The sequence below is a fragment of the Thunnus albacares genome, chromosome 4 (genome assembly GCF_914725855.1).
Source record: "Thunnus albacares chromosome 4, fThuAlb1.1, whole genome shotgun sequence".
NCBI classification, from domain to species: domain Eukaryota; kingdom Metazoa; phylum Chordata; class Actinopteri; order Scombriformes; family Scombridae; genus Thunnus; species Thunnus albacares.
In genome coordinates, this window is record NC_058109.1 from 18,013,462 (window position 1) to 18,041,388 (window position 27,927).

The 27,927-nt window shown below is 39.1% G+C and overlaps 1 protein-coding gene across 1 annotated transcript; it reads left to right on the top strand.

The window, feature by feature from the left end:
* grm2b (glutamate receptor, metabotropic 2b) lies at nucleotides 1–26,603 on the top strand. The gene is made up of 6 exons (XM_044347760.1): nucleotides 1–610; nucleotides 4,705–5,332; nucleotides 19,274–20,111; nucleotides 20,917–21,980; nucleotides 25,025–25,217; nucleotides 25,932–26,603. Exons 2-6 carry the CDS (start codon nucleotides 4,823–4,825, stop codon nucleotides 26,003–26,005), a joined length of 2,679 nt encoding a protein of 892 aa, XP_044203695.1. The 5' UTR covers nucleotides 1–610; nucleotides 4,705–4,822; the 3' UTR covers nucleotides 26,006–26,603.
* The last annotated feature ends 1,324 nt before the right edge of the window (nucleotides 26,604–27,927 follow it).

Consider the following 27,927-nt stretch of genomic DNA (forward strand, 5'->3'; position numbering starts at 1 on the left):
CTCACTTCGCTGCCTCGCAAAATAAACGCCTCATGAAGCACAGTCAGGTTTGCTGAAAGGCGAGACCACAGCGTCGCCTCGTTGCGCTCATTATAGCTGCGGAGCTGGAGAAGAGTGGCTGCATGTGATTGTGTGCGTGTGTGTGTGTGTATGTGTGATCAGCAGCAGGCTATCGCACCAGATCTTGTTTTGAAGTTGATTTAACTTTCCGGAGAGACACACGTAAATGAAATACAAATATATATATATATATATATCATTTAATATAGATTGTTTTCTCAGTCTCATTCGTGCATCATTTCTGCCGATTTTGTGGACATATGAGCACTTGGGCGGTCGGTTATATTGCTCCGGACTGTAAACTCGCACACAAGGTGGCTGGCAGGCACAAGTTGGAGAGCACCGAGGAGTTTGTCTGACTTGCCAATGTGACCGACACTTCAGAACCAAGGACAGATCCAAGCCGCTGCCTGACAAACATGCTCAAAGTGAACAACATCTGGACTCTGCTCGTCACATGAAATTTCCTCACGTTGCCCGTTTATTGTCGCACGGCTTGTGGGGAGACCTGCAGATATATCCGACAAGATAGATCCACAGCTACGACCAGGTAAGAGATGCTCGCTTAATAACTTTCCTTGCAATCAAATAATTAACGTTTTCTTATAGAAATCTGTCATAGAAATTGTCCCTTTGCGTTTTCTAAGTGTTTCAGCATAACCTCAACTTAACTGCCATTATTATGATCAGCTGATAAAAGCACCTTGTACAACCTTTTCGTAGCATTTCTCTTTATTCCATATACGCATTTCACATGGTATTAGGTGAATTTGTGTCAAAGCTTGTACAGTAGGCTGAAATACAAACAGCTGAACTTGATCTAATAGTTTATGTAGCTACTTTATCATTAAACCATCCAACACCTGAGTGTGACTGCACACCGGCACAAAATGTATATAAGTTGTTTCCCAATTTGACCCCACAACATATCAATCACTACCACAACTGTCTCAACTTAACATTGCATAATCCAATAATGCATCTGCACCTTTAAAACCGAGCGTTTGTTTTCAGACAGCGCCCTAACAGCAACCTGCTGTGGAAGTAATTGAGCTGTTTTCGTGAAAGTATTTGCTCAGTGCAAAATATAAAAATAAAAAAAGAGAAAATGATTTAGCATGCACATGCATCATATTGTCGTCAACAGATCAGACAGGATGTGATTTAGCAGCAGGATTTCTATCAAATGTGAGAGGCTGACAGTGATAGATTAGTTAGAGGCTACTGGAACACCACCATCATGTTACTGAAAGGTGCCACCATCCCTTCTTGTCCCCTTACAGTCTTGTTGGTGTTTTGTCTCTCAGTATGCAACATGTGAATTGAGGCTGAGATTTTTTTTAAACAAGTTTTCTTTTGGGTATAGCATAATAAAATCGTGTGAAGTGTTTGAGAGCTAAACAGAGCTATTTTGATGAAATGATGCACTGATCTATGTGAAAATTCACAATTAGCTGGCTACCACAGAGGCATCCTAATTCCTTCAGCTGACAAGTCCAGGTGGAGGGATAAACTGTGTCCCTACTGGAGATGATTTAATGACAGAAATCATTAGCGGGATTATGATGGCTGTTGGTTTTTCTTCTTTTTTGTGTTTCATCAGTTGTCAGTGAAGGTCTCTTGCCTCGAACAGCTAGTTAACTTTAGATTGAGGATCATCAAAGGTCATAATGTATTACGACAAGTTAACGGTTGACCTTTATAAATGGTAATTTGTCTTGTGTGTTCTGACTGAATAGAATAATGAGGAACATTTGTTCTCCACTGTCATATTACTTGAAAAAAAATTGGTTTCACTTGGGAATAGGGGATGACACTTTGCCCATCATCCATCTTGTGGATTTTTTCATAATTATGAGAACGAAAGCTCTACTATAAATTACCATCTTATCAGTGTTGGTCACGTAAACACTGGAAAGCAATATTTTAAATAAATCTCATGGGACAAGTGCTGTGTTTCGGCTGTTATTACTCAACCAGCTTAATGATTCATGTGTAGTGGATTAGACACAAAATTAAATGTCATGTCATGTACTTTCAAGTATTCAACGAAAGAGCACACAGGCTATGAGCCAGATGAAGCTGATGGCAAAGTCTTAACACTTCAGGTGATGCTACTGAGATGATCACCAATTAATGTAACAGTTTTATAGAATACAACCATTCAAGCAGGCTAGATTTATTTTGCATCATACACGGTCATAGTGGACCTTGACAACAATTACAAACAGGTGGTTCCTCTCTAGGTCTTTATCCTGCACTCAATTTTAAAACCATCTCTTCAGCTTGTTTTCCAGACATGAATACTATTGTATTTCTTCACAGATACATGTCCATACGAATGTGCGTGCTGATCACTGTCATTGCTGACAGCAACTCTGCAATGAGTCATACATTACACATTAGCTCTGTTTGGATAAGACAATAAGGAATGGTGTTCTCAAAGCATCTTTATGCTAATGTTGGAGAAATCCTCTGTGCGCTGCGCTGGGCAGGAGCAGTAATGCGTTAGCTGATGGTTCAAGGCTGAGTAAAGCACATTGCCTTTTCTTTTTGAACTTGCCTTTCAGAGGGAATATTGCGCACAGACAGCTGGGGAGTGAGTGACTCTCTTGGCTGCTGAGTGTGACGACTGTTTCTACATCAAGATAGTTTTAATGATGTGATCGAGGCCTGATAGAAGCCACTTTAGAACTAAGCAGTGGCTGAGATTTAATGATAACACTTCTCCCATTTAATAAGTGTTGCAAATAATTGGTAGGAAATATGATTCTGATGTTTATCATGTCCACTTCAGACTCTACAGCATTTATTTGCACTTCTTAGAGGTTTGAGAGGCTCTCATGGACCTCCAACCTCACTTTGGCCTAGTTTGCATCGGCCTGACTAATTGGCTGTTCCTTATTGCACCATTAATTCACACTATGACCTAGTCTTTGCAACCAGAAAGCCCCCATCTGCTCCAACAGGCAGCACCAAAGAGCAATTAGACTCTTAATGTTGAACTCTTCAAGTCACTTTCTCACCTTGGTTCTATTAATAGGCCAAATGTGGCAAAATAATACCAACAGCTTCACCCACTGTCCAGGACACATAGCAGATGTGAGACAGATTTTACATTTGGATTTCACACACTACAATATACAATCCTCTCCACTGGATAGAGAGTAGTGGATTCATCAATGCGCCATATGGTTTGCCACACACAACCTGATGTAACATTTATCTAGGGGGGTGAAATTCAGCATTCATTGCACCTTTTCCCTCCTTGTTTTCTCTGTTGTTTGTTGCTCACACCACTGCTGGGATCACAGAATACTCTCCAGACCTCCCTCACACCGGACAAACATAATCTGGGTGTAGCTGCAGACGTTGGTGTTTGCAGCCAGCCCCTACATATCCCACAGTTAGGGGTTTCTACCTCTGTGAGCACAGGAAACAAGACACACTCAGATTGAATAAAATGACAGTTTAGAGAAATACTCACAATAGAGCTCATAATACACATGTGTCTATAAGTGATACGTTGTTATGTAATGTCACAATGTCAGTAAGAACACCCTGTGATGGAATAGGGAAAGTCAGTCATGAGCTTTCCTCTGCTCATTAATGAGGAGCAGCAACACACTGGATGGTCCAAACTGCAGCCATGCTCTGTGGGTTTACCAGCATGAGTCTTCTGAAATCTGAACTTGTGTAAAAAAAAAAAAAAATTCAAAACAGCCTCACAGACTGCTGCGGATACATTTTAAAGATAATAAAGTCCATTTTCACCATGTGACGACTCCTTAAATGAGAAATGTGTTTGCTGAACTTGTTTGTGCATTTGATCAACGTGATGAGCAGCTGTGTTTGAAAGAAACAGGATTGGCTTCCTCTCTTACAAGAGTGCAGTGATTGAACCTGCCCACCTCCCTAATCAGACATCATAACAACTCCTAGCGAGATCCAAACCTGTAACCTCGACATGATAGGAATCTATATTAGCATACATGTCTCGCTGCCCACTTCCCTACAGTCCAACCCTTTTTTTTTACCCACCATGTTTCCATGGCAACCCCAGTCATTGAGGAGAACCACCATCTATGTGATATCTTGTCATAAGCTTGGAAATTACGCTTCACTTGAGAGTCTTGCCTTGAATATCTGTACATGTTTGGTATGGTCACTCAGCAGGGGTTACTGTTGTTTCTCAGATAAAATGGCAGTGATTATATTTCACACTGGAACCACTCAGAGCCAGGCTGAAAAAAAGAAAAAGAAATACTTCTATTTTACTTCAAAAAGTAACTCATAAGATTCATTTTGAGCTTTCTGACAAACAGTCTCAGGTTTAGACTGTCCAATAATAGCATTATTTGTCTGAAACACTGTCTGAAATATGAGAAAAAGTAATGTAGTTCAGCTAAGAATCAATAAGAAAACTATGAGGAGCAACTTATACTGTAGCATTGACTGTTTCATATCCTATGAAAAAACCTATGGGCAAAAAGCTTAAAGACAGTAAAGGTAGCAAAAAGTGTAAGCTGTCAGTTGGCGTCAATAATGCACATTTTGAGACATATGATCAAGTTATTTCTCAGTTCTGTTCTCAGCATTTTCACATGGATTCAGATAGATAACTTATTTTTTTCATTTTCTCAGGAAATATCAAACATGCTGCACTCCCTGAGAGAAGACTTGAAAGTCATTCGCCTCCCGACTCTGTAAACCTTTGCTCCTCTCTACTTCAACCAGCTGAGCCCTGCTACCTGATCTTGCCATGCTGAGTATAGCGCTCTGCCCAAGGTCATCGGCCAATTCTGCCCATTACTGGCCTCTCCACATGCTCCTGTTGGATCTGCTGATACCAGGAGTCCTGCCCAGCATCTCCAGATTACCTCCCGCAGCCAAACGTGAGATCATCATGGATGGAGACTTGGTGATTGGAGGCCTGTTCCCGGTACACCATAAAGGTGACGGGATGGAGGATTGTGGTAAGATCAATGAGGAGAGAGGGATCCAGAGACTGGAGGCCATGCTGCTGGCGCTTGATGAGATTAACTCCAGTGATCGCATCCTTCCTGGACTCCAGCTAGGGGCCCACATCTTGGACACCTGCTCGAAGGACACCTATGCTCTGGAGCAGTCCCTGGATTTTGTCAGGGCCTCCCTCACCAAGGTGCATGATCCAGGCTTCATCTGCCCAGACGGCTCCAGACCCATCCAAAACGAGGTTCCACTGGCCATCTCAGGGGTCATCGGAGGATCCTACAGTGATGTTTCCATTCAGGTAAATGTACCAATTCCTTTATCATTCCTTACCAACACATAGGACAGCAATATTACTATAGTCACATAATGGAAAATGCAAAATCACACATACTCCACTGTATTTGTAAAGTATATGGTACAGGTGAGTAGTAAGTTAAAGGGGATATATTATGCACATTTCTAGGTCTATATTTATATTCTGGGGCTGGTATACTGGCATGTTTTTGCATGATTTGCAGTTTAAAAAAACTTATTTCTCTTATATTGGCCCTTTATGCAGCCCTTCAGTCTGAAACAGGCCGTTTTAGCTCCTGTCTCTTTAAGAGAACAGACTGAGGCCTGGGCTTTTGACTTGCAGGGAGCGTTTTTACATATGTTCACCTCAAGTTTTGGAACTTTGACTATGTTTAGAATTCAGAATACAGGTTTTGCAACCAGCAAGGACTTTTGATTGACTTCTGATTTTGTGAAAGTCATGCTAATGGATCATTTCTCAGCCCAATATCTCTGCAAATGATGACCATATGGGATGATTCTGCAACTCACGATTTATGGCTAATTCCAATGCTCAGTACCAATGCAGAAAATAGTGTGCCCTTTATTTAGTGAGATGGAAAGTCAAGGTGGAGGTCAGGATGCTGGATGAGTATGTAGCATGTCTGACTTTCATGCAAGAGACCAGAGTTCACGTCCTGTCACAGACTTGTCATTAATGTTTGCTTTTCCTAACTTTAACCTTAAATGTTTTAGTCTCCCAACCTTAACCATTTCCCACCTTTAACCAATTGTTTTAGATGCGTAAATCTAACTCAGTCATATTAAAGAGTACGGTCTTGACCTGCTCTATGTGAAAAGTGCCTTGAGATGACTTTTGTTGTGATATGGCGCTATATAAATAAAAATTGATTGATTGATTGATTGATTTCGTTTGCCATAACCATGACCTTCCCTAACCTTAACCATACCATAGTTGCCAATTTTAATTTTAAAAATTTTGGCATTGTATGTTATCTGAAGTTTTGCAGAATCATCCAATACTGATGTTCTTGTTGGATAATGGGGTTGGAATTTCTTTGTTTTGATTGTAGATGTCATGTTCCTGTTTAATTTATAACCCTTACCCAACCAAAGTCCCAATACTTTTACTATATATTTAGTCTCCCCAGTAAATTGCAACTTTGTTATCAAGTAATTCCTGTAAATATTTCAAGGAGATTTTGCATCTTGTAGCACTTCTATATCTCAAAGAAAACCCACATGTAATTCATTAGATCATTTGGTTGTCATAATCTGGGATGGATAAACTTGCATACTTGAATCTGTACACACACTCACTCACTCACTCACATACACTCACACGTTCCAAAAATACAGATAATTACCGAAAACATCTTATATCTCCACTTTTACTTAGCCAGAGGACTGAGCCTTCAGTGGAAGTAGATTTCAGTGCAAGTAGATTTAGCTTTGGCTGGGATAAAAATCCACCTGGGATGGCTGTGAAGCATCAGCATTCATAGAGACATTCATCACTTTGTCAGCAACTTCATTTCCGCCTCGCAAAGAAAACTGACCTTTCACACACGTATGAAAGGTTGCCAGAGGCAATGCATCTGAGCATTATTAATTAATTCTGATTGCCCGCACACACCATAATTACCATGATGCACTGGATGTTAGCGAGACAAAGTGTGTATGAATAATTTGGTTATATTTTCCATTAACTCCGGTTTACAACGCCTTTATTATACGCACGTACACACACATCTTCATTCGTAAAATGTTTGGGTCATGATGACTTGGTGCAAATTGGTATGATTTAGTATGAGTAAGTATCAGTCTATTAAATACAGTGGTGACATTTTTTCCACAAAAGATTTTCATTTTCACAAAAAATGTATTTCGTTTCCAATTCTCCACACACAGCTCTAATGAGATTTCTACTGTCATTGGCTGGCAATATCGCTGGCACTTAAATAACATAAATGACTTAACATTAAGAAAGCATCTAGGATAGTGAGTTGCTTATTTTGGCTAAATATTGTGACAGGAAACACATTTCTGTGTTGTAGCCTATTGAAAAGGGTAAAGCTATAAACAGGTGCTGCATGTAACAGTCCAATCACACATATGACTCATGCATAACATGAATATTTGATATTACACCTAAAAAGACTGCTGATGACTAATATATTGTTCATGAATATGCTGTAGTGTTTATGCATTATAATCAGTGTGCATGCTACCTTATGTATATGGCATTGTAAACCAAGAGTGTAGCTGCAATGAATGCATTTCAGATAGCTCCGTTTTATGGTTTATGTTGGCAGTGAAGATATGATAATACAAATGAACTGATGTCAGTGTTTCCCACAGGTTGAAAATGTATTTGTGGTGCAGGGGCGTCTTGACATTACTTTAGCCCAGCCCCAGGGCCCTGTGCCAGAGAAAGATTGCTCTCCGCTTGCGTTGATGACTGCAATGGTGAGAAAAATGCATAGAGCTTTGTCCTTATTAAGGAACATGGTCCGCAATTTTCTTTGCCTCAAGAGTTTGAGCAGTTCAACTGCCAATGTATTCACCTCATTGCGCATAAACTCAAATTTAATAACTTCTGCCACAAAGTCCTCCTCCAAGTCCATGTGCTATTTTTGTTGTCCTTTTCGATGTCTTTACTTTGACAGTGAAAACTTTTGCTGCTGCTTGGTACTGCACTGCCATGTTCAAACCAACGTAATGATGTTATTCATGTTTTGAAGCAGAGTGAGAACATTAACTTCTCATCACGTCCATCCCTGCATCACAGGTAGTTTACCCCTACATCATATTTACTGGTTTTTGCTTTTTTTTGTTTTTTAAGGTCATGTCTTGTGAGGCCCCTGGTCCTCGGTTGGAGGCCCGGGGCTTAAGCCCTGGCGAGCCTGTGCTTTAAGGCGCTGTTGTTGTGGTGGTTGACAAAATATGCTTCTACCATTTTTATAGTGCAGCAAAACATTAAACAGAAGTTACACCATCCTTGACATGCTGACACAGAAGTTGTGGTTAATCTGTTGTTTCAGATCCTAACCACACCTGTTCCATCAATACAGTCCTTTAACTAACATACACACAGTTAAAGGTTAAAGGGCTGAATTGATGGGAGAGTTGTGGTTGGGAACTGAAAACAACAGATTAACCACTATTTCTGTTTCATCATGACAAGGACAGTGTAACTTCTGTTTAATGTTTCTTACAATACCTGAGAGGTTTTGCGCTGTAAAAATGGTAGAGGCATGTTTTGCCTATGTGATTACATTTGTCCTGTCCTCCTGTGTTTCTTTAAGATACACATTGATCTCTAATCATGTTAGCTATCGTTGCTTTTAACAACCTTCAAATCCATTCAGGTAGTGTTTTTACTTTAAACATAATTTGTACAGTCTTTACATACATCTTAGGGCCTTGCATTTGGGAAAGAGTGACCTGGTTTGGGAGTATAAAAATTGGATTTATTTTTGATTCATAGTTCCCAGTACCTCCACACAGTAAGTAATTTACTGTATGGGAAACTGATTCTTTGAGTAGGTTGAGTGCAGCAGCCTCTTTGATTGTGATTCCATTGTTCATGTCTGCTAAAACAAAGCCAGAATACGATCCAACCTAACATAGGTTCTTGCCAGGAGTCTGCAGTGATGAATGCTTCATTTGCTGAATGGACAAACAAAAAGGCAGACTGGACTGAGGATATCCACCATATGTTGGAAATTCAACATTAAGCACTTCTTCACTTAGAAAGAAGTGGATAATATAGATCTTCTTCCTCTGTAATGTTGATGATGGCTTTGACAAAAGAACAGCATGTTTTCAATAACCATGAAAAGGACTATCTGTGTGTCCTCCTGTGAATGAGTCTTGAGTTACCGCACAGTCGCAAAAGACTCAAAGAGAAACTCACTGCTTTGAGTGTTTTTTGTATGAATTTGAATACATACCTCTACTGTCAGTACACTCAACAGTCTCTTTGTTGGCGCCTTCATTTCCTGGGCACCACACTGAATCGAGCCGTGAGAGTGGCGTGAAGCCCATCGTGGGATTTTTTTGAGAGGTCGCTGCTTTACACTGTCCCTATTTATCCCAGAGCAGCACTTTGTGGAGATGAAGGGGCGTTATAAAACTGAGGGGGACAAGTGCCAGGGAAGATCCTGGGGAACTTGAGAGAAGCTGCTTTTCCCATCCGTGGGGCGCATCTCCATTGGCTGGCAGGGACGTGTCCACCTGTGTGTGGAGAGGAGGCTGACGTTGCTGGCGACAGGGGCCAAGGAGGAGATGTGGGAAAGATGGTGGGAGAGGAGCCAGTTTCTCATCAGCCTCAAAAGGATTCTCTCATAATTAGTCCAGCAATATTTAGGAGGCTTTCATCATCTTCTTAATCATCCCGATGGATGTTGTTGTCCTTGTTATGTCTTCTTGCTGTTAAAGTTTTTTTATTGCCATCTGGGATGTTAGCTGTATGGAGTGATGACTCAGTCCTAACAGCCTACACATTTTACAGATATAAATTTAACTTAGCATCAACCACATAGAAAAATAATTTAAAAAGAACAAGGAATCATTTGGAATTCATTCTGTATTCCCACACTTTTTCCTCACAATAAACAAACATTTTAATAAAAGATCTGTATTAAATTCACAAGCCACTACTCTTTGCTTAAATTGTTGAGAGGCAAAATCACAACTTTGTCTTCAACATGAACTTTATGCAAATAACTTTTAGCCCAAACCCACTCATGTTCTTAAATAATTGAACACACTTGCACACAAAGAAGAAAAATCAAGTACTTTTGTGGCAATCATCACTCCAGAATAATGAAATCCTTGCAGGACAGTTCGACAGCATATCTCCAGTAAATTAAACATGTAATATGGCAATATGAACCACTGTCCCTTCAGACAGTCGTTACTCAGAATCTAGTATCCTAAAAATTTAATATCCTAATATGTGCATCTCTAAAACACCCACTAAATCCTTTAAGACCATTAAACAAACTCTTTCTTACCACTGCTGCAGCTGCTGGTCCTCAGTAATTTGAGGTTATAAGAGTTTATATCTGTCCTGCTGTGTATTGATGTTTAATATTTTTGGTTTGCAGTGGTTTATTAAGTCTGTTGATGTGAGGAACTGGAGAGGGCTCTGTCTTTATTGTGTTTCCGTCTTCACAGAGTGCATTGGGTGAAAAAAAAAAATCCTGCTTTGGTGTTAACTTCAAAAGGGTCTTGTTTATCATGTGATATTATAGCTGAATCCCTCCCCACCCCCCCACCCCCCGCTTCCCTCAACCTCCTCCTCTCCTCTCCTCTTCTCTCCTCTCCTCTCCTCTCTTCTCCTCTCCTATCCTCTCCTCTCCCTTCCCTGAAACTGTTATTTTTTGAACTGAAAATTTTAGCACATTCGGAGCTCCCTAATTAGCATGTCAGAATGTCATTCAAAGTGAAGAGAAACATTGTAATGACTGGAAGGTTTGTTCAAGTCAGGCCCACGCGGTCAATAATATTGCTTGCATATTGATTTCCACAAGCACCTCCTTTCATCTTGTCTGTCTTAGAACTGTTGTTTTCTCTCTTTTTTCACATGATATTGCAAGAATAAATGATCAGTTGTCTAAGAACCCGTGGCTGTTATTTAAAATTATGCTTAAGACTGTGTGACAGGATTACTGCACTCCAGTCTCAATAACAATAAGAATTACTGGACTTATAAAGTTTATTTCATAAATGCCAGAGGCTGGATGTGATAGTTCAAAGCTTTAAGCTAAGCAGATGATAAAGAGAAATATTTTTTCTCAGATGTATCCACATACTTGAGAGCGGCTCGAAAGGTCGCTGTTGTGTTGGTGAGCATTGTTGTGGTGGTGGGAGGAAATAACAGATGTGAGTTTAATGTGAAGAATTGTCTCTTCCTGAAATATCGCATGCAAGCAGATCAACGCACGTTTCTTTCTTTCTGCCACAGCACTGCCAGCTATATAAGCACTAATATTAAGTATGGATCACACACACCACTCTGACCCACAGACATGGATACATAGGGTATGTGGTCTTATGTAGGAAACATACTTGTTTACATGTGCATCTGCTGTTAACATCTTCACTGTTTGTTTAACCCTTCTATTGTGTTAGGGTCAAATTTGACCCATTTTCAAGTTTAGATGTGTGAAACATACTTTTAATTTTTTCTGATAAAAACAAGGCTTCATTACATCCTCTACAATTGCCTTCTGAATACAATAAAACATATTTTGATCTTTTTTTTTGTAATGCCTATAAAAAACTTACATCTGTTGTGTTATGGGTCAAATTTGACCTGGTAGTAATTATGAGTTATTCATTCAAAGAAATACATAGTAAATGTTGCCAAACCATCATGAATAAAAAAAATAAAACAACAACAAAACAAAAATAATAGTGATAAAATCCTATAAAAATAGTATAATATTGTGTAATAATATTAAAATTATGTTTCATACCAAGAAAACATATTGAATTCAATTCAATTGTAGAGTGGCACGCAGCAAGTATGATCCCATGATCATGATCATGAACCTATGTTTTATTCTGGCAAGTGCAAAGTTAGCATGAACTATAAAGCTACAATGGCCACATTTATGGGAAAAATGCCAGTTTGAAATTAACCGGAATTAACCTTTAATATACAGACATGAGGGTGGTCTCAAATTTGTCATCTAATTCTAGGAAAAGAAAAGAAATGTATTTCACAAAATAACTTTTCCTTTAAATATCCCCTTTGTTACTAACATATACATTAAAATACTAACATGCTAACATATAAATATATCAATGTGATGTAGAGTCAAACAGCAGTAGTCATTCTCTCTCATGAGATTGTCATGGGCATTTGAGTTAATTAAGGACAAATCATTTATATGAAATTACTCAGGGTGACATATGTCTCCCCATCTCCCCATAAAATTCCACCTATAGTAGCAACCCATTTAAATCTTACAACAAAGCTGCCTCAAATCTAAGTGAATCCTCATCAGCTGTAGGACAGATGGGTAGCAGAGCCAACAGATATATGTTGAAATGTCACAGGATTGAACACTGTACACTGCTACTGGTATGATTTTCCTTCACTGGCAGCAAGAGGAAAATACCAGGATGAACTTGGAGCTGAAGGATCAGCTGGCAAAAACAAATGCAAACGAGCAAAAATGCAAATGCATCAGAGGTGTGCAGCATACCAAAGTTGTTGATACGACTTTCAATTTTGGAAGAATAAGCTTTGGATGAGTAGAGACACCAAATTCATACTTGAGAACAAACTAGATCCAAGTGGATGAACACAAAACATGCATTTTTAGCTTAAGATGTGTGTGTGTGTGTGTGTGTGTGTGTGTGTGTGTGTGTGTGTGTGTTTGTTATTGCACAATCAATTAAATCAAATCAATGTTGTGTGCTGTTTCAGTCATCCCTTCAAAATCAACTATAGCACAACTCAGCTTGGATGCTTTTTCTCCTCTCAGTGGATGTTTAGATCAAAGCTCAGATTGTGCATACATTAAAATAAAGCAAACCTATCATTGCCTTTGACAATCATTTTCTCATTTCATGCCACTTAAGCCATTCAATAATTTTAATTGACTGAATTATTATTATTATTTGGGTGTATTTTGGTAAACAGTTTGTTTTATCAGATTTGCTGCATTTATGTGTGATTCCCTGTTGCAGGAATAATTTCTCATCTGCAGAAACTGAACTAGATTATTCCCAAATTGGACTTGACACAAGCTTGGCACGAATAATTATGTCTATTGTTTGTACAACATCTGTGTTTCTTTTTGGAATTAGATGGTATTTTTGAAAGTAATATAGAGAGAGGGAACATTATGTTTAGGCAACGAGCAGATCGTCTATATTTTGCTTCAGAATTTAACCCCTGGTGTACTTGAACAGATTAATTTATATCATCAATAAACACATACAACAAACCCCACAGCTTTAGTCAGTGTAACCTGCTTGCCTGTTATTATATGTGTATGGTACTTGAAATGATGAAAATACCCACATGATTCACACTGCATATGTATTTTTGTATAAAAGATTGTGACAACTGACATATTTTTTTATTATTATAATTCAAATACATTATAGCAAACCCAGTAGCTGTATCTATTATTCACAAGATGTATTTCTGGACCTCTGTTAAGTGGTTGGGCTGGTGTACTGTACATCCTGAAGTTTACTCTGCATGTCATTCACTGTATCGGGCTCAGCTTGACAGGGACCTCGGGGACATAAAGATGGACTTTCCATGTTGAAAAAAATCATGACAGACACATGAGTAAGAGACTGCCCGTGTCCCAGCTGTCTCATATCTTTCCTCAGTGCTTCTGGTATCCCATAGTCCTGCTGCCCACAATGCATCATCATATCAAGCATTATTTACTAAAGCAGAGCTTATAGATTTTAAGATATTCATAAGATTATGATCTAAAGAGTTTATCTAAAGTTTTATCTGCACACAACCTTTTCATCTATTATATTATGATGGTATTGTCTAAACAGATATTGACACGTTTAAGTTTGTCTTCACCCAACTAACTCAGTTTATTGTGAGCTTGTGCAAGTCCAGAAAATTAAGCACCAGTACAACTATACTCTCACATTCCCTTGCTTTGTCTGTTAATTTCATCCTTGAAATATCAGTGCTCACTGCAATTCACCTTCTCTGACATATTAAATTAATTTAATAGCTTATAGTTCTTTAGATATTACAGCAAAAATTCACAGGAGAGTGCTATAGTTTTAGGTAGCTGTAGCCGTAAACATGAACATACAGATGTTTTATATTGCTCATGGGCTGTTTATCATGCAATATATTTGTTGGTCTAGGAAAAAAGCATAAAACCAGTGCTAAAAGTGGGAAAAGAAGCTTTGGGACCTATAAATAGGAGCTTTTTATATGTTTCTTTGTTGGCACAAACTATAGTATGAAATATATTTTTGAAATTTTAACAAACTGGCTCTGCACACAAAGACTCTTGCTGACAGCAGTCGTTAAATATACAGTAAATATGTATTGTAAATATATTAAATATTATATACAGATGAGTACTTTATAGAAAAATATACCATTTAATGTAACATATAATAGATGATAAATATTCCATTAATTTGCAGTTTGGTCAAAATCTACCTAACCGGATATTTGGGATGAGGAATATGAAGTCTGGTCTTAGATAAGGATGTGGTGCACCAATATCTTTGAAATTACATTGAGATATTCCGGTATTTTTGGTCTTTATATGCACATTACATACCCTTACCTTTGCACTACTGGTACTCCCACTACTACCTCAAGTTTTTTTTTTTTTTTGCACTATAACTTCCACTATAACTTGCTGATTTTTGTTTTTAGTCCATTTTTAGTCACTGCACTGCCACCAAAATGAAAAGCAATCAGCATATTTTCTTGACATATGGCATCTGTACAGTAGTATCCATTTCTGTACAAAATATTATGCAATCACTGCACCGTGTTTAGAATACAGCATGTACAGCAATTCTTGGCAAAAAACCTGATTCTGATGTTCTCTATTACTGCCTGCTGTACTGCAAAGAGGCTTCTACTGGACTGTTTGAGGTTAAAGGAACATTAAAGGGAAAGAGGCATGCCTAACTACTTCCTTATAAGGAAACATCACAGAAAACAATCAGTGTTGCACTAATGAACCCCCTAAATAATGACATCTAAACAAGACCTTAACTGCCTAATGTATTGCCATAATCAACAAGATATATTAGATATAACTTGTAATGCTAATGAGGTCATTAAACTAATTAATACAATCATTTGCAAATACTGAGTTGTTGCCAATATACTTGTCCTCACGCAACAAATGGGCATTATTAATATAATTTTTATATGTTAGAATAATAATTTCAAGAAGACTACTTAAAAATGTATGCAGGAAGTTTCCTGCATACAATCTAATCAGATCACTATATTCATTATTCACTATAATGTATTATTTTTTAGTTACAGTGAGGATATGTCACAGATTTGTTTTCTACACAAGCTAGATGCTAGAGGTTCCTTCACTTGGATGAGTTCAAGTCGGGGTAAAGGTTACAATTACAGGTACAGTACCAGTCAAAAGTTTGGACACACTTTCTCATTCAAGGGAATGGGATGGTGTGTCCAAACTCTTGATTGGCACTGTAAGAACGCTATGGTTAAGTCTTAAAAAAGTAACTGTAAGTCAAACTGTCAGCAAAGCTTAGAGTTTTCAAGTCTCATGCACTGCAAGCACATTTATAGTATGGTACACATGAGCCAGTACTTTGGGCATTCTTATCTGACTTGTCGATGGAGAGAGAGTGAGAGGGAAATACTGTATGAGCATGAACAGACGGTTAGTGTCACATACTCCAGTGCTGCCCTTAAAGGTGTACTGTCAGGCTTCTCCAAGAATCTACTGATGAAGGCCAACTACATGTCTGAAAATCCTGCAAGAGGAAACTACCTTATTACCATGCAAGTGTGTTACATTAGCCTGCTGCATACAAAATATTGTATATCCTAGGCAACATAAATGAATCAGTAAATGCAGGAATCTAATCAGGCTTCCCTCCTACATTAACAAAAGAATTCACATCTCTCAGTGGGTAATTTGATGAGACCTCTGCCCTATATATTCTACTAGGAACATTGGAGAGGACTACTGCCTGGTGCAGTGCGCTTGTCTAAATACATCATATTTACTCCATTCATCCCCTCAAGAGCTTGTAGTGCGCCTGTCTTCTCTGTTGGCTCTTGTCTTCGGGGTGTTTTAGTTAAAGGAGATTAAGCACGTGGCTGCTCGCAAATGAGGGTTAATGTCAGGCAAAACAGAGTATGTTTGTATTGTATATTACAATGTCAAGTAGTCTCTCCTGTTTGTCACAATCAAGTAATGTATGTTTACAAATGTATCACTTTATATTAAGGCTGGTCATAGCAATGAAAATGTGAATATGTCTGAAGGAGAGAATGAATGTGAGATGTGATAAAAGAAAATGGAAGAAAAAATGAAGTAAAAATTAAAGAGTCCACTCAGCCTTGCTGCCAATTTGTGCCAGTGATCAACCGCGGTACTGTAACAGAAAAGGATAATAATTGTTCGTATAATACATCCATAGCTAAATGTTATCATCAGCATGCTAATATATTTATAATGATAATGATTATATGTTGATGCAGATATAACGTCGTTTTTTAACGTGTAAGCTAAGACGTGCAGAAAATTTTGTTTTCATTAATTTATGATATTACTATTCTGTTTTCTGTTCTTAAATGTGATAAATATTCAGTTGTTTGAATAACTTTAGATTTGTCTTGTTAGATTCTGCTCTGTATTTTGTATAACCAAAAACTTCAGCATTTGTATGCTGAATGCTGAATTTACCAAAGATATAGGTGATAAAAAAATGTTGCGCATGTTATCTATTTGCACCTTAGCTCTTTTCACTATTCAATTCAGCACTTAAGGCTGCATTCACTCCAAATCTGGCATTGCATGAAAAAAGGCAGTCCTCCCATTCATTTGGATGGGGGCAGTACATTCACGCTGCGGGATTGGTGACCACATAGAGCTCAGCAAAAACTGCAGCATGCTGTGAAAACTTTCCAGAGTTATAAAATCCTGTCTGTGAGTTTTACAAACCGCTACACAGTGTTTTGGCTTCTGATAAGTCCTTAAATGCATTAATCTGTAACTCTGACTCGACTTCCTGGATTGTATTTCATTGTCTCACTGGTACCTCAAACAGCACGCCCCCACCATTATAGCCCTCTGCGTCGTAGTGCTGGATTTGGTGTGAATGCAGCCTTACACAAAGTACAGCTGAAGCCAAGATATTTGACAAATGAACATTTTGACCTGATGGTGGTGCTAGATGAAAAGTCAGGGGAATCACCAGTTATCAAAAGTTATTAAAGTTCACCCGACATGAATGTATGTACCACAATCCATCCACAGTTTTTGAAGTATTTCAGTCTGAACTTAAGTGGTGAACCTACTGACAGACTGACATTTCCATCCCTAGAGCAGTGCTGCAAGCGTTGCTAAAAAAAGATTGTTGAGTAACAGGCATTCACCAAAGATTGTTGAGTAAAGGCATCCACCACATGCAGAAGGTGAACATACAGTACTGTATGTCAGTGGTTCTCAAAGTGGGGTCTGGGGATCCCCAGGGGTCCTTGAGGAGGTTCCAGGGGGTCCCCAGCAAAAAGGGGAATAGTTTATTTTCACTGTAATTCCATCCATAAGTAAGATAATGACAGAGTGTATGACTGTTTTGGTCATTGGTTTCATACACTTTCTGTAATATAACAGCCAAAAGCAAAATTCTCATCAGATGGGACAAAATCTTATCAAATGGGGATCTGTGGTCTAATTTGTGTCAGTTTAGGAATCCTCAACGTGAAAAAGAGAACCACTGCTGTTTAAAACAATTGTGACCTATAATATCACTGAAATGATTGGTAGCACTGTTTAAGTTCTTGTTGGTTGGACTGAATGAGCTGTAAGAGATAACGATACTTTTAATAGGACTTACTGTGAGAGAGAAAGGTTCCAATTATATCCATGGGGATGCCATTGTTTGGGAAGCCTCCAGGCATACAATGATGCCTGAGGGAGGAGGTAGTCATATTGAAGCTCATGGGTATTCACTAATCACCACAGTGTCTCATGAGGATCCTGAAAAATGACAAGTTTTCAACAGCTCTCTGTCACAGTTAGTTCTGCAATGTTGTGTGGGAAAATAATTGCAGTTATTTCATGTTATATCTCTGACACAATCATTTCAGCAGGCTTGTGTCCAACATAGATACTTCGCTGAGTTTTCAGTCAAAGATTATCATCCACCCTGGTTGAACTCGGCACCACCAGCTATCCTCAAGGAAATCTATATGTTGTCTGGGTTAGGTGAGCATCATACCTTCTGGTAGAATCTATCATGAGACTTGAATGACTTGACATAATGGCTTTAACTGGAAAAAACAGCAAAACAAGTAGATAAAATTCATTGTGCCACTGTTGCTGTTGTTATCTGGCACTCTCTGTGAAGGGACTGTGGAACTTGTGGCTTGTGATGTGAAAGCCTGACAGAGTAAACAGTTTGAGATAGAGGAACATTGCATTGTCGCTGTTTCTGCTGCCAGTCCCTGCCACAGAGCTGAAGCACATCCGACAGCAGCTCTGCAGTTGAATGGCTCCACTTCACATACAAAGCAGATGGAAATCTGCAAGTTAAAAAGCAAAAATACTTTTAAAAAAGAGAAATATTTGAAATGCAGCATTGCAGCATTTTGTTCGAAAAGTCACTTTAGAGACTTGTATTATAATTACAGTACATTCTAAGATGTACTGTAAACGTGACCTTAAATCACTTACTATATGCACTTGCTATATCAACTTCAAAGTTGATAATATGTCTGTGTTGTCTCCAAAGCTTGTTTCTGCTGCCCCCCAAGTGGTCAAAAACATCAACTCTTATAGGTTTAAAGAACCAATGGGATTGTAGGATAATTTTTTTACAAAAATGTCCTTCGTAGTTTTGAAATGCCAATGGCAACTATAACATCATCATCAACAATAATTAACCAGCTATTGTACAATGACAGACATTAAATCATGAAATGTATTTGCTAAACTAAAGTAACTATATTTGCCAGTATACAAGATCTGAACACTTTTCTGGGGCCATTCTTGTTAGCTGTGGTATAAGATTCATAACAACAAAGTGCTTGGTAGCATGTCATGCTCCTCCCATGGTTCCTGACACACCCTACTGTGAAAATATATTCAATGAAGTCAAAATACCAAAAAATCTTTGAAAAATATATCAATGAAGGCCATGAGATTAAACTTTCCAATGCTACAATAAACCTAATAAAGGATTTTCCCTCTTTCTCCAGGTGGCCAACCTACTGCGGCTGTTCCAGATCCCTCAGATCAGCTATGCCTCCACCAGTGCAAAGCTCAGTGATAAAACACGCTATGACTACTTCGCCCGCACTGTGCCTGCTGACTTCTACCAGGCCAAGGCCATGGCTGAGATCCTGCGTTATTTCAACTGGACATACGTGTCAACAGTAGCGTCAGAGGGCGACTATGGTGAGACTGGCATTGACGCCTTCCAGCAGGAGGCCCGCACTCGCCAAATCTGCATCGCCACTTCAGCCAAGGTGAGCCGCTCCATGAACCGCCAGGGCTATGAGAATGTGATCCGCTCCCTACAGCAGAAGTCCAACGCCAAGGTGGTCATCCTGTTCACCCGCAGTGAAGACGCCCGTGAGCTGCTGGTGGCTGCTACTCGTATGAATGTCACCTTCATTTGGGTGGCCAGTGATGGCTGGGGGGCACAGGAGAGTGTGGTGAGGGGCAGCGAGACGGCGGCAGATGGAGCTTTTACCATCGAGTTGGCCTCCTATCCAATCAGAGAGTTTGAAGACTACTTCACCAAGCTCAACCCATACACCAACACAAGGAACCCATGGTTCAAAGAGTTCTGGGAGCACCGGTTTGGCTGCAGCCTCGAGGAAGCTGGCTGCAGTGACCACAGCCTAAGAGATGGAACTTTTGAGCAGGAGTCTAAGATCATGTTTGTGGTAAATGCAGTCTATGCAATGGCGTATGCTCTGCACAACATGAGGCAAGCAGTGTGTTCCAACACGTCCAAGGTCTGTGATGCCATGAAACCAGGTAACGGCAAAAGGTTCTACAAGGAGTTCATCCTGAAGACCAAGTTTGAAGGTCAGCAAAGCAATCGAAGCAAACACAGACACAAAATGTTTCAGATTTACATGCTTATGTTATAGCTACTCCTGTGAGATAATTCTAAACATCTTAGAATGGGATTAAATTAATCGAATGTTGGTTAACATTCAATGAATTTAATCCCATTGTTTACAATCCCATTGTTTACAACCCACGTTTGCGTGTGTAGCTCAAATGTGGGTTGTAAACAAGCATGGCGCTGGATTTAGACTTCAAATGATTTCCTCTGTAGCGTTGAAAATGACTTCTTCTTATCATTTTTTACTTTTTACCCATCTGTTCAGACAGGCATTTGGGTAGCATGTGATATTTTATGTTTTAATTTGTCCTTTTTGTCTGTTCCCCTTGTACATTATATCTGGTGTCTTTGTTTTATTTATTTGATTTGATTTGATTGTATTTGATTTTTTCTTTGATTGCAAAGCACTTTGTGACTGGTGTCTGTGAAAGGTGCTATATAAATAAACTTTGCTTGCTTGCTAATTATTCAATTAGAAAAAATAATCCATAAATTTGCATGGAGAAATCAGTGGGAGGAAAACCTATCTAGAATGTTTTATTCTCAGACTATGTTGGATGAATGAATACTTGCATTAAGATAAGCTGAAATGGCAGGAAACCACTGTGATTTTATAGCTTTTTAGTACATTATATGCCAGGACAGTGATGTTTTTTAATGTAATGTTATTCAAGTCTTGTCTCAAGACTTATGGATATGGATTTTGTAAAACATTGACAGTAGCTTTAAGTCAACATTTTGTGTATTTCTGCTTCCTACCAGCTCCATTCAGACCTGCAGACACAGAGAACATGGTGCGCTTTGACTCATCTGGTGACAGCATCAGCCGCTACAACATCTTTCATTACCACAAAGAAGAGGGGAAGTTCATCTACAGAAAGGTCGGCTACTGGGACCAGAACCTGATTCTGAATACCACTGGGGTATCCTGGCATGGCCCTGTGCCACCCACCTCTCAGTGTAGTGACCCCTGCAGGAAAAACGAGGTGAAAAGTATGCAGCCTGGAGATGTGTGCTGCTGGATCTGTATCCCCTGTCAGCCCTACCAGTACCTGCAGGATGAATTCACCTGTGCTGACTGTAGCTTTGGGCAGTGGCCCCTGGCTAACCTGACAGGCTGCTATGATCTGCCTGAAGAGTACATCCGCTGGGAGGATGCCTGGGCCATTGGGCCTGTTACCATCTCATGCTTAGGTATACTGTGTACTCTGTCGGTAGTGGGCCTATTCTTCAAGAACAATGAGACGCCTGTGGTTAAAGCAAGTGGACGCGAACTCTCCTACATCCTCTTGCTGGGTGTGCTGATGTGCTACAGCATGACCTTCATCTACATTGCCAAGCCTTCCACTGTTGTTTGCACCCTTCGCCGATTAGGTCTTGGCACCTCATTCGCTGTGTGTTACTCGGCTCTGCTCACCAAGACCAACCGAATCGCCCGTATCTTCAGCGGGGTGAAGGATGGAGCCCAGCGGCCTCGATTCATCAGCCCGGCCTCCCAGGTAGCAATCTGCAGCGCTCTTATCTCCTGCCAGCTGCTAGTGGCCCTTATCTGGCTGCTGGTGGAGGTGCCAGGGGTCCGGAAGGAGGTGAGCCCAGAGAGGAGAGACGTGGTCACCCTCAAGTGCAACAGCAGGGACTCCAGCATGCTCATATCGCTCGCTTACAACTGCATCCTCATTGTCCTGTGCACTGTCTACGCCTTCAAGACCCGAAAGTGCCCTGAAAACTTCAATGAGGCCAAGTTCATAGGGTTCACCATGTACACCACCTGCATCATCTGGCTTGCCTTCCAGCCTATCTTCTATGTCACTGCCAGTGACTACAGGGTAACTATCTGCGAACGTGGTTTTTAAAAGGCCAATTGAGCAATTACAATTTATATTTCTAGAAACCTCTCATGCCCACTGTTGCGGACTAATGTAAACACAGTCTATAAATGACTATCTCTTGTGTGTTTATCATTCCTAAAGACAAAGGTGTCACTTTCACATTCCATTTTATCACCGTTGCACAGACTCATGAAAGAGCAAGCTTTCTTTTCATGTGTGTTGAAGGATCTTTCAAGATGAGAACAAAGACTCTGGAGACAGATCAGGCAAGAATACACAGGTAGAAATAATTAATGACACTCAAACTGATTCATTGAATCGTGTCAGTACTAAATGCTTAATGGCACATTTCAGATGCAAAAAATGAATTCTGGAGATTTAATACAGAGTTTAGGTTATTAGATGCTGACACAGAATCAGAACTGACCTTTTTATATTGAACTCACCACACACTATGTTGACCTGTACTAAAAATAATTGTAAGCAGAGCACCGGCTTGTTTAATGGCACTCCCTTTCTGCAGTTGTCACATGAGAATAAAGTTTTGCAGCTTTTAGCCTTTACACACAAGTCGTTAAAGGCTAAATTTAACCTGCATCTCCAAATAACAATGAATAAATGGGCTGAATATGCATAACTATCACTGGACTTGTTTGTAATGCTGCAGCAGGCCAAAACAAATTAGAATATACATTTTATTTTGCTCAAGTAAAAAATGTATCGCTGCAAGGACAAATTAATCTATTTTGCATGCAGTGTAAAGTAGGAGTAAGACAAATAAGACAAATAAGACAAAACAACGGGCATAAAGCTGACAGACCATGTAAGTTATGAGTGCTGGTGCCTTAGGCGGACTCAAGGCTACTGCCACAGCATTGGGCAGGGTGTGCAACAAGGACTTTGTTGTGCAAACAGATGGGGGGAGGTCTAGGATCACACAAGCTCTGTATCATCATGAGGTACCCCAGGCTTTTCATGTCTGCAGTGATCATCCTTCCTGGCACCCAAACCGTGAACTGAAAACCTTTACCTTCCTGATCCCCAGTGGGATTTTTGAGACCCGCTCAACATGGTAGAATATTAGGCTTCGTACTGGAGTGGCAGCAAACAGAGTAATTGAAAGAATGAGAGGTTTGGCACTGCAACAGAGACCTTGATGCTTTGGTTCTGCGTGACACCAATAATAATGGCTGTGGGTTCAGTCGCAACATTTCAAATTAGTGCTGGATAGCACAGAAATATTCTGATGAGAGACTAGCCTTGTTGCCCAGTGAATCATGATGAGCTCAAGGTTTCACAGAGGGATACAAATATTATCATATGTTTAGAAACCAATTTCTCCTTTATGGATTCACTCTACTTATTTTGTAAAAACTCAACATTATAAATAGAGTAATGATCGATTTCTGTGCCAAACTGGTTAATTATACATTCAAATCTTTAATTTTATGAAGATTTCTGAAAGATAGATGGCAGTAAATTAAAACACTGAATCATAAAAGTCAAGGAAAGAGTGAAATAATTGATAATGTGCAGCTATATCCTGATAAAAATCTGTCTAACACTATTTAGATATCTATTAAACAAAATGAAACACTATAAAAGCATTAGTAAAAGTAAACATAAGTGTAAATTTAATTCTCCTAGCAGCCATTTTTACATAAAAACACAGTGGCGTTCACAGTGGCATAGCATGTGCTGTTGGTGCTTTATAATCATTTGTGTAAAAAGTTGTTAAATGTAAATAGCTGCTAGAAATTCATCTTTGGCTTTGAAAGAGATGAGCCACAGACAAAAAGACAAGTGCAGTAATATCACCCGCAGTTATTTTTTGCAGTCTCAAGTTTGAATGTGTGAGGACTCCTCATATTTCTGCAGTGTTGTTATGCAGTATGTTTAGGAGGGATTTCACTTCATGCTGTGGTTCTGCAAATAGAAGTTCCTGGACTGCAGGGGTAACCAGTGGGGTGGGAAGAGATGGTGCTCAGGAAGATGACCCCAGCAGTCAGCTCACATTAGCAGCTGAAATATGACTAACAAGGCCCTGACTTTCCAGGACAGCCAGCTGTGCTTATTATTCAACATTCTTCTTCTTGCCCTCGTATTCACTCACATGCAGATACACAATTAGAATTGCTAACATTCATAATTGAAAACTTGAAAAAACACACACACACATAATTGAAAATGGAAATGTGGCTATTGATGCTGGAATAATAACTATATGACACATAAAAGGACAGAAGACATCTCTGGGTTTCGTTTTTTGGCTTGATTACAGAATGCAGCAGTAGTATTTATCTGAATTTTAGAAGAGGCTGAATACAGTTAAAGTACATGATCTGACATGTAATCATCTGTGTTTATCATAGAACTACAACAAAAACATTTGATTCATGGCCACAAATATCTAAAATGTGTTTTGACTGAATTTCATTCACATAAAAACAAGAAATTGAAGTTGCAGTTTAGACATATCTCCACAACATTAAAACCGGGATAGACTAATGAGATATTGGTTATTCACTTATGTATTATGTTTTATAATCAAGTGATTAGGAGGAGACGAAGAGATGAAGAACAGGAAGATTATCTGTGACAGTGAAGTTAAGACAGGAGAGGTGGGAGAAGGTGTTCTGTGAGCTGAAAGACAAAGATATGTTGAAGAGCACACAAGGTGCACACAATTTTTTGTATGTATATATTTGAAAGGCAGGTTATGATTGGTTTGTGAGTAGCCTGTGAAAAAGAGGGAAATGAACAGATTTGTTAAATGATTCCGAGATTGAGAAGCAGCAAGAGGGAATTCCACTGATTGGATCAAAGGTTTTGAAGTAACCAGAGCAGGAAATTAATAAAATCGTGAGTGCACTGATTTGGATCAAAGCCTTAACAGAAGTAACAGGTGTGTGTGTGAGTGTGTGTGCATGCCATGGCCAGGTGGCCTTTGAACAAACTTCTTTAGTCCTTTGAAGACAAAAAGAGAAAATCCAAGTGCAGAATGACGTGTTTACCCTCACACACTCTCTCTGTCCTCACAGGTGCAGACCACCACCATGTGTATCTCTGTCAGTCTGAGTGGTTCGGTGGTTCTCGGCTGCCTCTTCGCTCCCAAGATCCACATCATCCTGTTCCAGCCCCAGAAAAATGTGGCCACACTCAGAGTCACAGCCAACCGCTTCAGTGCCACAGTGTCTGCATCTGCCTCTGCTCCCGGCTCCAGCTACTCTAAAGGTGCAGACATCCACAATACCTGCTCTATTTGATATACAGACATGATAAACACTTGCACAAAGACATTTGTATTGATGAATGAATTGACTGGAAATTTCATCTTTAACTTTGACTTTATGTTGATGAGATTTAAACATTTTTGCAAATTTTATTTGCAACCTCATTTCTAGCAGCTGCAACATGTTGCACTATGTAAAACACAATCAGATTGCTGACCAAAAGTAGACTACATGTTGCATCTGTTTTTTTTCTACATATTATGTGATGAAATATACACATGTCTATGCACAGAAACCTGAGAATGAAAACCGGATCATCAGTGTGACCAAGCAATAAAAATCCATGTTTCTTTTCATGTTGGATAATAATAGCAATAATCTGTAAGAATGTGTAAAATTCTTAGTCTTATTTGTAAAAAAACAAACAAACTGTATGTTGTAAAGACTGTATATTGTAAATGCATGTATGTAAATAGTATCTCCCTCTGAAATGGACTTAAGTAGAAGTTCAAAATAATATTAAATGTAATCATTCAAGTACAACTTTTTTAGAACTATGGATGAAATTCACCCAAACCAGCAAAGACAGACTCATAGAGCCCATGGTTGTTTATTTCCACAATTGTGCTCATGGCATTTATCTCTTGTTTACAGTTTTGTTTCCTGACATTGAACAACTCTTGCCTGGCTAACATCACTCTTTTTATTCTCTCAGGATCAGCCTCTAACTACGTGCCAGCGGTGTGTAACGGCCGCGAGGTGGTGGACTCTACAACGTCCTCTTTGTGAAAAAAGGCTCCTCTCTAAGCACAAGAGACCATCCCATTATCAGTCATCGCTTCATCAAACGGGGCTGAGTGTGACGGTGCCCCCGTGCCATCCAACATGCTGCAGAGAGATAACTCTGTCTGGGTAGACTGACTGACAGTGGCAAGGGTAACTCCAACTGTGAAAGCTAAATGATGTTTCCTGCAGTGAGCAGTATGTATCAATTGTAAAGCCTTTTTTGTATAGATTTAATATTCTGTGATCTCCTCAGTTTACAGATAGATGTGATTAAATGCACTGTGCCTTGTCCTAAGAAGTCTTGTTGTCAAATGGGTGGTCGTGAAGCAATAGTGTTATACAAAATTGTTATACAAAAGGCTGTTCTTATCTTGTCCTTACAGTGCTGTGAATATATCCAAATGTTTTAGACACTGACAAAAAATGCTGTTAGATAAATTTAGCCCTTCTGTTAAACAAAATATGTGACTAACCATAGTGAACGTGATGAAAACTAGACAACTAGACAATATAAAGGACAATGTGTTCATGTAGATTGGTATAACAGTGTGTGCTTTCCTGTAATTTATGTAAATAAAATGTTTTTTGTAATATTAAATGATTAAATGCCATTGTGTGTGGGTTCGCAATTGCAATATTTGACACTATTCAAAGTGAGAGCAGCTATTCAGAGGCAATGACAATGATCTTTTTGCTTTGCTTTATTGGATTCGTAGCTCTTCCCTTGACTTCGGAAGCTAATTTAAGCACTAAAATTTCTGTTTATTTTAGTTGAATCAACTTAATGGATTGCCTCCTCTAATTTTTCCAGAGTTTTAAAAAGGGACAACAGCAGATGATGTATAGTTTTATTTGATTTTGAGTCTGTTCTAATACTAAGACTTGTATTGGTGCTCCAATCTCTAAACTGTAACAACTGCTGTAACTAGTTGAGTGTGTGCAATTCTACATGTACAGTGCCTAAAAAAATATATTCATCCCACTTGGACTTTTTCATTTTTTTATACTGATTGGAGTTTCCTGATATTAAATTGTATTGCCCATCTATATACAAACCACCTGCCTGGTCTGTTTTAATTGGTTAAATGTACATCAAGTAAACTCGCAGCCCAAACAACACGTAAACTGAAATTTCATTGTTAATATGTTTAACTGTAAAAATATATTGCCTTTAACATTTATGTCATGTACAAACTATTATTCCAAATAAAAGTGTGAGTGATACAACACAAATCTGAACCACTGAAAAGGACAGCAACATCTCTGAAGAAGCCTAAGATGACACCTGCAGGGAAATTGAAGATAGTGCAAATGCAACACTTAGCAGGCTTATCACTGAGACGTTAATACAGCAACAGTAATTGTCACCTCCGTTATATTTTCATTAGACAGTTTGTTCCCCAGGGTTATGCTAATGAATCGCTCTGTTCAAGGTAATTAAAGGATTTCAGCACACATTGCTTCTGTAAATTCCATCCACTGATACCGACAGTCACCTCACAGTAATGTAAACTTCTTGATAGTTGATGAAGGCGCCGTTATGCCTACAACAACCTTGCAGCAGTAGAAACACTTTCTGTGTGATAAAATAAAGGATTTAGAAAAGAAAAGTTGGCCTGTGGTCTTAAGAGTGCCTTCATCTTGCAAAGAGGTTTTTAAAATATTAATAGTTGTACAAGTTTTGAATGGAAGTGTTGCTATTCTTTATCAATGATTTTTTAAATTAATTACAGGTTCTCTACCAACAGAGATAAATGATTCCACCGTACAGTTTAATTTTACATTTGGCTCTGAGAGGCTGACAACCAAGGAAGAAGCAGTTGCCATGGTGACATAGGCAGGGTCAAACCCAAACTTAACTAATTTTGCTTCTCAAACTGCCTGTGGTGATTCATACAAAAGTGATACTAACTCTTCTCAGCAGA